This window comes from Centropristis striata, chromosome 15 (assembly GCF_030273125.1).
Source record: "Centropristis striata isolate RG_2023a ecotype Rhode Island chromosome 15, C.striata_1.0, whole genome shotgun sequence".
Lineage (NCBI taxonomy): Eukaryota > Metazoa > Chordata > Actinopteri > Perciformes > Serranidae > Centropristis > Centropristis striata.
Window position 1 is genome coordinate 26,663,403 of NC_081531.1, and position 12,554 is coordinate 26,675,956.

General features: G+C 34.5%; 1 protein-coding gene across 1 annotated transcript in view; it reads left to right on the forward strand.

Annotated features, from left to right (window-relative positions):
- Positions 1-3,261, forward strand: part of jam3b (junctional adhesion molecule 3b) — a 41,030-nt gene extending 37,769 nt beyond the window's left edge. The window contains exons 8-9 of the mRNA XM_059351086.1: positions 42-96; positions 1,584-3,261. Coding sequence (XP_059207069.1) covers positions 42-96; positions 1,584-1,619 — 91 coding nt within the window. The 3' untranslated portion in view covers positions 1,620-3,261. The remainder of the gene's footprint in view (positions 1-41; positions 97-1,583) is intronic.
- The last annotated feature ends 9,293 nt before the right edge of the window (positions 3,262-12,554 follow it).

A 12,554-nucleotide genomic window follows, 5' to 3' on the forward strand; every position in this document is an offset into this window, starting at 1 on the left:
CCTGTCTTCCAGAAAACCATAATGTGCTTTGTGTCTTTCAGTTACAAAGTTCCAGCTAAAGGAGACGGAGTGGACTACGTCAGGACGGAGGATGAGGTTTGTAGATGGCAGACGATGCTGTTAAAAGTCAATATTGTCAAGTGAAACTGTAACATATGGTCAGCAGTGATGCAAAGTTTATAAATGATAGTTAAAAGCCGCCTGTACACTGCTAAAAAGGTGTCTGAAAACAAGATAAAAACACTAAATGTGAGGGAAATGATCTTGCTGCATGGACAGATAATTTCACTCGACAAGATTTCATAAATTAGGCTTTTAAATCTAGAAATAAGCATGTTGTACCTTTTAAAATGAGAAATTTACTCTTAAAAGAAGATAAATTAAGCGATGAACTGGCTCGAGCAGAGTGCACTGCACATTATTTGTTTCTTACCAAGATAAAAAAACTTTAGATTTAGTGTTAGGTCATTTATCTTGTTTTAAATTTAGAAATAAGCATGTTGAACACTTAAAATAAGAAATTAACTCTTAAAACAAGATAAATTATCTAACACTTCTAAATCTAAGTTTTTTTTTATCTTGGTAAGAAACAAATAATTTGCAGTGCATTTCATGGAAAGAGGTAAAAAATATTTTATTCCAACTTTATGGGCGACCGTGTAGTAATGTAACTGTTAACCACCAGGAAGTCATCAATCTGATGAAAAGATTGCATGTGCACATTTCTGTTTTATATAATCTATCTAATCTAATAAATCTAATTACAGTCATGGAAAAAAATATTAGACCCTTGTTTTCTTCAGTTTCTTGTTAATTTTAATGCCTGGTACAACTAACTAATTACATTTGTTTGGACAAATATAATGATAACAAGAGTTTAATTTTAGAGCTGATATCTAGACATTTTCTATGGTTTTCTTGATAATAACCAAAATCATTATCAGGAAAACCATGGAAAATGTCTACATATCAGCTCTTAAATTAAACTCTTATGAGCTATTGTTGTTGTTAACATTATATTTGTCCAAACAAATGTACCTTTAGTTGTACCAGGCATTAAAATGAACAATAAATTAGATAAACCAAGGGTGGTCTAATGATTTTTCCCATGATTGTATTTCTGAATTGTAAATTAAAGTGTGCCCAACTTTGTTAAACCTTTGTCACATTTGTTCAGTTTAAAACCTGTGAAAGACAATGTATTTAATGTAAAAACGGATAAATATTCTTGCAAATATACACTCATTCTGAATTTGATGCCTACAAAATGTTCCAAAACAATTGGTACGGGCATATTTGACTCACACTTTCTTTAACAGCAGTGTTAAAGATTAAATATTCTTGCAAATATACACTCATTCTGAATTTGATGCCTATTTGAAGTACCGAAAAAAAATGGTATGGGCGTATTTAACTCACACTTTCTTTAACAGCAGTGTTGAAATGAGAGAGAAATGAGAGAAAACAAGAGTGGTCTAATGATTTTTTCCATGACTGTATATATGTGTTCCTGTTGAACCACTTAACTTGCAATATGATGAATTGTTAAATATGTCTCCTGTTGTGCCGTTTGTTCTCTGCAGGGGGATTTCCGACACAAGTCGTCATTTGTGATCTGAAAAGGGAGAGAGAGGATGAAGACGGGCACTGTGCTGAGTGAACGACATGACATGTGGGACTGCGCTCCTCGCTGTGTGACACGGAGCTGCCACAGTTCATGCTCTGAGCTCTCAGCACGACTCAAACACACTACTCAAGTTTGCCAAAGGTGACAAGATTTCACAGGACAACAAACATGTCAAAGAATTACACACGTAGGGACTGACGTTCATTTGTTCATCACCACCAACTGAATTATTTCCGCTAAATTATGGAGTTGTTACTTTACAGTTATTGCATGGTTTTAAACACCTAGCGAGGTGTTCTGCCAGGTAGAAACGGAGGAGCCTCTTCTCCTCCACAGTCAATCATGACACCTTTCTACTTTTGCTTCAAACCTTCTGTCATTTGTATAACCTTTCTTTTCTACTGTTGAAATTTGTCAGACTATTTTTGATGGAATATATTTTAAAATGCCTATAGATAAAGGTTTACTTTTTTAAATATTTGTAAAATACTAACATGTGTTGTTTTTTATTTGGTTGTGGATAAAAAAAAAGAATATGTAACACTTTCACCACATCGAGCTGTAAGCATTTACACCTTTGCAATTGGAAAAGAGAGAAAGACAAAATGAAAAACGATTCGTATCGGCATATCAAGATGTGGTTTCTTGATCGGCGGTCTTACATATTTAATTTCGCTGGGAACGCCAACTTTCTTTTGTGAGAGACTTCCATGTTAATGTTTGTAGATAGTCTTAGTAAGAGGCTTTGAAGAGTGCCAGTCAAATGCTGTGAAACACTGCGCACAATCAGTGCTGCATTTTCTTGATTTTAAGTGTCCTTCTATGCTTGCTGTTAATCTTGTATATATTGAATTTACTGTCAAGGATAGAGTTTTGCTGTCATATGTACGTTCAGTATTACACTATTATAATAATAATGATAATAATAATAATACAGGGTTTGTAAGTTAACCTTCCAGACCCACACAAAACTAAATTGTAATACTAGACAGTAAATTCTGAATAGAAACAGATTGGATAAAATGACAGAGACGACAAAGACTTTTCTGTTACAGTTCAGGACTTTGTTATTTTAACTACTGACTCGTCGATTTTCATGCTACAATTACTGAAGGTACCAAGAGCGTCAGTGTAAATTCTCTAGTACATACAGAGACTATTAGAGTCTTAGGTAAAGCACATTAAACACAGTCTTTGACATGAATCCTGGTTGATATTTGCTGATGTCCAATCTGTTTACACGCTATTTTTGCTAATATTTGTTGGAATTAGAGAGTAGACCTCATCTAACATTTCTAACCTTTAGTTGTGATTAAATATTTTAGTTGGAAATTAAAATCGTGTTAGGTCTGACTGAAGCTCATATTACTCATTCCTGTCAGCAGAGACTCTACAGAGATACACAGCTGGGGTCTGGAGGGTTAACACTTGTACTGATTGTATATAGATATTTGTATTTTTTTTCTCTCTCTCTCAAGATTATGTAAAGTGGTGAAAACTGTAAAAAAAAAATGTCCTAATGAGGCGATATGAAACTCTTTCCATTTGTAAGACTGAGAAAAGGTAACATTTTATCATATCATTCATAACGCATAAACAAAAGATTCTTTAAGGAATATTTCTCTATTATTTTTTTTAACCTGGACCCTATATTTTCATGTTTTGGTGTCTAAGTGAATAATGGGGATCACAATTGTTTAAACTGGTGCAGTATTGAGTGAAGCCACCAGCAGCAACAAAAGAAGAGGCAATGTACTTAGAACCCTCAATGTACATAATAATAATAATAATAATAATAATAATACATTACATTTATATAGTCCATTCTAGATACTAGGGCTGGGCGGTATAACGGTATTAAGACCGATATATTATAGACAGAGATATGTAGTTGAAACAATATCTCCATACCGATATATAATATATTTTGATGTTGCCTTAATTTCTGACCACTATTTGGTTGGTTAAAGAGCAAGAGCTAGTTCCTTAGACAAATTCTGTAATTTGAAGGTATTTCGGACTGCAGATGAAGAGCAAAAGATTAGAAAAGTATTTTATTGAATATCTTCTTCAAACTTCTACTCATGTCCAAGCAAGTCACCTCTCACCAGATCTAACACAGAGACTTCAGTGTTCTATAATGTTGTCAGACCCTTATAATAAGCATACAGTCATGAAAAAAGTGATTAGATCAACCTTGTTTTCTTCAGTTTCTTGTTCATTTTAATGCCTGGTATAATTACTTTTAAAAAGGTACAAAAATAGCTCATCAGAGTTTAATTTAAGAGCTGATATCTAGACATTTTCCATGGTTTTCTTGATAATGATTTTGGTTATTATCAATAAAACCATGGAAAATGTCTAGATATCAGCTCTAAGATTAAACTCTTATGAGCTATTTTTGTTGTAATCGGTATATTTGTCCAAACAAACTTACCTTTAGTTGCACCAGGCATTAAAATGAACAAGAAACTGAAGAAAACAAGGGTCTAATATTTTTTTTCATGACTGTATATAAGCATGTCAGTGATGAAAACAAGCACTTCTGGTGGACATTCATTGTTTCCCCCTCAGATTATATTATATCTCATATAATATACTTATTTACTTAGACACAAAAAATGGGAAAATATGCTCCAGGTTGAAACATACGGAAATTCCCCTGTAACACCAGCATGGCAAGTCAGTCCTGATTCCACCCCCGTGTCAGAACAAACAGCTCAGAGTTTCAGAGTTGTGTTGCTTTTGGCTCCTTCTCGTCATCTTTCTGAGCTCCGACCAGATAAAACAACCTGAAATGAACCAGTGTTTATCTAACTTCCATGCTGCTCGTATGAATCTCTTGTTCAGGCGTTGTGAATGTTTTGTGAAATGTTAACTGAATATCAGTCATGGTAGAGACGATCTGCCCAACATTTGCACAAAGGAAGAAGAAGAAACACTGCTCTGTCTTTTTCCAAGTTGCATTAAGACAAAACCTTTCTAACCCGGTGAAGTTGACAATGAATCATGTTACAGGTGAGATACAAGTCACGCAGCACACAGGTGCTACTTTTCCCCTCTCAATTGTACAAATTTCATTCCTCTTAAGTGCCTTCTGTCCAGTTTCTCTACAGCCATGCTCTCTTCCACGTGTACTGTGCTCTGATGCTGTCGGAGGATCATGTTTTGCATTCATTTTAACTACAAGCACGGCGTTTGAGAGGAATGATGTCACCGAAAATTTCCACTTCTCTTCTTTACATACGTATCTGCAAATTTGTAAATAGCTTTTTTTTTTCATAGATTTGAAGGTGTAGACATGTTGAAGTAGAGATAGAAATATATTAGTGCCTAAATATAGTGGGAATTATTTTTGGTAAAGACACAGCACTATTAGGCAAAAAAAGAAAAAGATGGATACCCAAACAAAGCAGGCACGTTTCTCTATGAGCGCTGCTTTATAAAAGGACGCACTGGCTAACTTTTATACCACCGACAGCTGGGGGAGTTTTATTTTGAAACTGCTTTTAGCAATGAACGCAATGTTCAAACCAAGAGTTGACTCATGACAGTGCCATGCAGCTGTAATGGAGCTCTAATTATTCAGGCGTTCTTCCTGTTTTATGAAGCAGAGGTCATGCGAAGCGTCAGCTGCTAACAGGAACATGTGCAGCAGCTACATGTCAGCCTGCATCTAGCACACAGGCAGACCTGAACACATCTGTACATCTGTGGTGTGGTTAGATGTTGCAAAGCAGTGGTGATAGAGATTATATTTACATGACAGTGAGAGATGGTTTACAGTGTGTGTTCTGAGAAAGTTAAACCACTCGCCATTGTGCAGAGCTCCACTGAGACTGGTAGGAGGACTGGTACAACATGTAAGAAAACGTGATTTTCTGGAACCAAACTCACAAACAGTAGAATGTCCATTTGGGGCCTGCTGGGGTTGTTTTTGTTCATTTTAGAACCACTCTATTTGTGATTAATAAAAACTCACTTCTAATATTACTGAGACATTTGTGATTGTTTTTTCCTGGTGTGTGTATTTGTGTGCTGTCACTCTTCCCAATCCTCCTCGTCCACTCCGGAGTCTCCCGATGTCCGTGGAAATCCTATTCAGGATTAAAGTCCATCAAATATCCCACTGACAGCATCTCTGTTGATCTAAAGCACTCGTCTATTAGTGGCACTTTCTCCACTGAAACAGCTTTCTTGTTTCTGTTAACCCTCCTGTACTCTTGGGCTCCTTTTTCACCCCAAATAATTTTCAACATACGGTTAATGTAGGTTAACTTTCATAGAATTGCTTGAAATTTGCACAAATGCTTGAAAGCATATGTGTCTGTCTGCATCCTTTATAGATAATATAAATAAATTCAACTTTCTTCATACATTTTTACGTGTTTTATACATTTTTATAGCTCCTGTGCTCCTCAGGGGTCAAAAAGGACCCCATGACAGACTGGTTTTAGGACATGTAGTTTTTTTTCACCTTTTAAGGCAACTCATGACTAACACATTGATATGTACTTTTCATATTTTTTTATTATTATTGGTCAATTTTAGTCAAATATACAAAATTAGGCCTCATCTCAAGAGAAAAAAAAGTAATAAAACCTGAATATTTTTTTCAACAGTTATAGTGAAATAATAATTTCTTGATTGGAATGTACAGAGTAGGTTATGTCAACTTTTAGTGAAACTTATGTTTTGAAAACATTGTTCATTTTGGGATGTCAGCAAAAATAAAAAATAGAATCACACCTGTGGTCAAAAAGGACCCAATGACATCAGACTGGTTTTGGGACATGTAGAAAAAAATTATTACCAACTTTTTTTTTCACCTTTTAGGGCAACTCATGACCAACACATTGATATATAATTTTCATACTGAAAAAAAAAAAGTTGTTGATTTTTTTCTACATGTCCTAAAACCAGTCTAATATCATGGGGTACTTTTTGACCCCTGAGGAGTGTGGGTGTTATACTTTTTTTAGGAGTACACAAGGGTTAAAAGGTTTTTTTTTGAGGAGTTGTCCCTGGCTGATGTGAGGGTCAAAGGTCAGGGGGTGTTGTACCATGTACAGTCTGTGAAGCCCTTTGAGGCAAATCTGTGATTTGTGATTTTGGGCTATATAAATAAAATCGAATTGAATTGAATTTTGGTCACTGTGCCAACTGGCAGCAAGTTCCTGGATAAAGAGCACTATAATCATGAGCTCAGCAGGGGTAATATATTGTAGTTTGCAGCAGAGCCAGTGAACACTTTTATTTGATCCACAGAAAAATCCATTTTTGGTTCAACGTGGGATGAAAAAACACCTTTATGGCTGAACTTGATGCGCATCCCAGACTGTTAAATGAAGGACATTTGGTTGCGCGAACCACAAAGTTTTAGAGGCTGACTCACTGCAGCTCTGCTCTCCTCTCAGCGTAATGCAGTATTTGTGTCCAGAGTTAGGAGCTGACGGACAGGTTCTGCCCAGAATTTACTATCAGCCCTGCATCCTCTTCCTGCCATACAGTCCATTTCATCTGATCATTAAATTCCAGACGAATCCATTTCCCTTTTACACCATATTCTTAACAACAACAATGTGTTTTAAGTTATTTCTACAAGCAAAACAATTCAGCACAAGGATAATTCCTGCCAAATGATTGGTGTCATTCTGCTTCAACAGTTGGTTGGTGGCAGAAACACACAAAAAAAGCAGCAATTTGCCAACAAAGGAAGTATAGATTGCAAGCTAGCAAGCACAGAAATAAACAATACAATTTTTATTTCATTCATCATGTTTAGGCTTCAAGAATACACACATGATTTGTTATGAAAGCACTAAATTTAACAAATGTTTTTATTTACAGGAAAACTACACAGTGTGTCTTTAATGTCAAACACTTGTGGAAAAGAATATTAGACCAATCTTGTTTTCTTCAGTTTCTTGTTCATTTTAATGCCTGGTACAACTAAAGGTACCTTTGTTTGGACAAATATAATGATAACAACAAAAATAGCTGATAAGAGTTTAAGTTAAGAGCTGATATCTAGACATTTTCTACGGTTTTATTGATAATGATTTTGGTTATTATGAAATTAAAAAATATCTAGATATCAGCTCTTAAATTAAACTCTTATGAGCTATTTTTGTTGTTATCATTATAGTTGTGCAAACAAATGTACCTTTAATTGTACCAGGCATTAAAATGAACAAGAAACTGAAGAAAACAACAGTCTTATAATTTTTTCCAGGACTGTGTTATCTACACTGGGGACATGTCTCCAATACTTTTTAAGTGGTTGACTTTGTCCTGATCACTTTTTAAAGGCATAACTTGTTAAAGATCTTCTGAAAATCAGCTTTAACAAAGAAATTGGTAACTGTAGTGGTTGAAGGCCAGAAGACCTTACTCTGAAGTAAAAACGGTAAAACAAAAATCTTTATTCCACAGATCTGTTCTTACAAGAGTAGTGTACAGTATGATAAAAAAAAAAGAAAGAAAAGTAAATGGACCAGACAGACATCAGGCCACACCCATTTAATTTTCCTAAATGTAGGATCTCTGAAGACACACTTTAGATCAAGTTTCTTTTCTAAATTCAAAGAATATTTCTGTGTTGTACTGTGAGGTTAATATTGTAAATAATAATTTGTTCTCAATGGCCCGCCAGGTTAAATTAAGGTTATATACACATTCATTGGTATTTATCTTTACAAGACAGTTTCATTCTGATATACAATGAAAGCAATAAAAAGCCAATAAAGTTGGAATACTTTTTTGTTCAGACACAATCCTCTGATAATTCGTTGTGTTTGAAAAGCCAGTGCAACAGTTAGATCACATGTACACTGTAACAAATTGCTGTAAGAAAACAGGCAAACTGTGACAGTAACATACTGTTTTCCATTAAAAAGGTATTATACTGTAGAAAACAATGCATTCTGGGCAAAATTTGTAAGTAATTTCCCATAAAATATATGATATATATATACATGTGATATTTTCTAAGTCTCTTCTTGTATAATTTTTTTTAATGGCTGTATTTTACTCAACTAACTCATTCAGTATATGGTATATTAAAATTACTGAGGTTACAGTGAAGACAGCACTTAATTCATAGTAATTGGTTTTCAGACAGTAATAGGTTCTATTTACAAAAAATGACTGCATTGTATACTGCAACAATATTGCAACTAGCTTCAGCACTATACTGTGTTTTAGTCTACTGTAAAAATAAATGAAATGCAGGATTTTACTGTAATTCAGTATGTGGTTTTATCACAGTACCATAGTGTAAAGTAGATAACAGTAAGGGAACTTTAAAATTAACAGTAGAACAATGGCAACCCTGCTGCCAGTATTTTACTGTTAATTTACAGGACAACTGTTTACAGTGTAGGACTAGCCCTCTTAACCCTCTGCAGCTGCATCAGGCTGATTCATCAGTCTGATTCTAATATCAACAGTTTGAACAAACAAACAAACAGACAGCAGAGCTGCAAACAGAAGTGTGGGCAGAGCAGTCAGCATAGTGAGGAGGAAATCATACTTGACAGAGAGATGTTGCCCATTTTGAAAATATCACAGCACGATGTGATGAAGTGACAAAGTGACAACACATTTGTCTGCATCAGAGCGAAGCTACAGCTGCACCTACTGCTCCAAACCACATTGGTTTATAGCCAGAAGGACTCTGCTTGTTAAAAGTTTCAAGTCAATCTTCCAAAACATGAAAAGCAGTTGTAGAATTGCACCACATGACAGGGAGACATGTTCCAGCAGACAATTTTAGGACTTATTTTATTGTCTCCACTGTGAGTTGCTGTTACGATAGAACATTGTTACATCTCATCATCTCAAGATTAAACCCCCGGGGGATTCATTTAACTGTTGTCAATTTCGATCATAAAACTCTTCACAAAGGAGGATCGCTCTAATCTTTTTTCATAAGTCTGCAGAACTAATTACACAGATAAATGAATGTGTTCCCAGAGGAGCCTCGTAATGAGTTAAAGTGAGACACACAGCACAAACACACACATGCACAACACAATAACAGTTTCTTCCTCTGCACACATAATATTTTTCATATTATGCCAGTGTATAAATTATATTTGTGTGAATCGTTTTGATTTCTTTACTGACATATCAGCTTACTGGTAAATTTGGCTGCTTTTAAGTGACCAGTCTGCGCTGTTTATCAGTGTAAACCTTTTTGAAGTTTCAGAGGATTTTCCTTTCAATCAAGCATTTAACCCTTTGATGCACAACATATAAACACCTTCTAATGCACAACATGGGTAAAAAAAATGACCTGCATTCATTTCCCATGTTATTTCATGCTGGCTGTGTGTTTGAATATCTTTTTTTTATTACAACAGATCATTATATCCATTTTTCCTTTAATACTTTATGAAGAAAAATAGTTTTTGTATTATTACATCAGGTTTACACACGGGTCAAAAATGACCTTGTGCATTAGAAGCGAAATGATACAAAAAGTGATACGCTGAATTAACAATTGGAGTATTTGTGTAACTATGTTTGTCTTATTTTTAAGGTTTAACTTTAAAAGAGTTGTTAGAACCACCAGATTACATTGGAAAATCACATATTTAAACATTTGAGACTTATTAGAGCCACCAAACAATAATTTCCATTGGAAAAACACCAATTTAACAAAATAGGATAGTTCATATTTGCGTCTTCTTTGTCAGGTTTTAAATTGGTGATTGGTGAATTGGTGACAACATATAAACACCTTCTAATGCACAACATGGGTCAAAAATGACTTTGTGCATTTGGAGCGTAGTGATAAAAGGGTTTTTATTCAAAAAGTAAGAAATGAAAACAAAAAATTAGGATGTATGATGATCAATAACAAGTTATTTGAGGAAAACCAGCAATACTGAAAGATGAAATGAATTCATTGCAAAGATATATAATATAAAAACTTTACTTTAACTTCACTTTAGACCCATGTTGTGCATCAGAGGGTTAAAAAAAAACTTTGTAGTGCTAATTATATGAAGAACGATTTATTTTGGCATGGACAACAACCTGTTATTATTCACAAGGTCGCCGGTGGGCCGACGGATTTTTCCGCGTTTTTTTTCTTCCGGAGGGCATACCGGGCTCAATTTTAGGATTATACTATATATATACCATGTTGGGAAGTTGTTGAAAAAACGCTGCAAATTTAGGCTATTTTGGCGATTTTCAAAGCGGTCATGTGACCTCTGACGTCATGCTGTCTGAATTAAAATAGGCTCTCTGGGTTCCTACAAGTCACTTCTTTACATACATGCCTACTTATGCTGATAACATGCAAAAACATGCACCACATTGTTTTCTCATGTAGTACACATTTGCCATTTCCATCTACTGTCCCAACGGTCCCCAAACAGGCTTTGAATCATATAAACTGGGTATGTTATATTCTGGAGTTTTTTTCTGACCATTTTTATCCATTCTCGGTATGAATAAAATTGTGGTACAAACTTTCTTACAAAACAAACTTATGGGACGTAGTTGAACATGGAAATGGACTTTAGAAAGCGTCCACTACCGTTATGACACTTTATAATAATAAAAGGTTTCATAAATAAATACTATAATTCATTAGGTCATTTTTATTAGATATTTTGACCAGAACAACTTGACACATAGTGCTGAGTTTAAATTAATCTTCAGGTTCACAGCTTTCAGATGATGTCCACCACTTCTATGTGTCATTTATTGACCCTTGACCCTTCTATCCCCCCTCCCCTAAATATCCACCGCCCACAACCGTCAATTTTCAACAAAAAAAAGGACCCCGATTGGTAATTGGTTAAACTACTGACTAATGGCATAAGTATAAGGAATGCACAAACCTGAAGTGGTTGAACTCAGGTGGAAACTGGTTGATCTGTCTCCTGTTGTTATTTAACACTGCCCTCTAGTGGTACAACACTGCCATCAAAGAATGGCAATACAAGCATAAGAAGAAAAATTCTATGAGCAACATATAAGACAACTGTTGTTGTTGTTGTTGTTCAAGATGTACATATCAAAGAAGTAGCAGGTACATACTGTAGAAATATATTTAAGAAAAACATATTAAGATCTCAAAATTATTTTCAGGAATACTGTCTAGCAGTCATCATTTACCATCTTATTGTATGCAGTATATGAGATTACAATTGCAGGTTGCGGCTCAAATTGACCCATTCCAAAGTTAAAAAATCTAAGAAAAAAAATAGTGAAATGTATTTTTTTTTTTTTTTTGATGAAACTTCTTCTGCTTGGTTTATTAAGTGTAATCAACATATAAAATGAAAATGCTCATCTATAAAGTGCAAGAATGCAGGTGTTATGACTTTTATTTTGTTATATAAGAAAAACTGTTACAATGTAAAATATAATTTGAAAAAAATAAATGTGATGTAAAAGTATTGTATTTTATATGTAGGTCTTTCCAATGCACATAAAATATGTTTAGGCATTTTTTTTTTTTTTTTAATGGAAAAAAAAGTAAATACTCTTAATTGAACCCTGATCTGTGAGAGGTAATGAACACCACTGCACTAAATATTGATTGAAATGGTTAGTAATAGAGTTATTAATGAAATATAAACAATGTTTATTGGGATTTTTAGTTTCTGACACACTTTTGGATAATTAAACATAGAGGTCGACCGATATATCACGTTTTATTTGCGTTTTTTAACAGTATCAGCATCGGCCGATACGTCCGTGCATTCGCCGATCAATTAGTCCATTTCACTGAGCCAATCAATTTTAAAATGTTTATTCACTGAAAACAAAATATAAAAGCTGAAAGAAGACAACAACATTGTAGTTACTGCACTCTGTTTTTGCCCTACTATTAGAATAATTTACAGTAATACAGTAACTACGTTTTTGGGGTCAAAGGTCAAATAAATCATCATGATTTTTG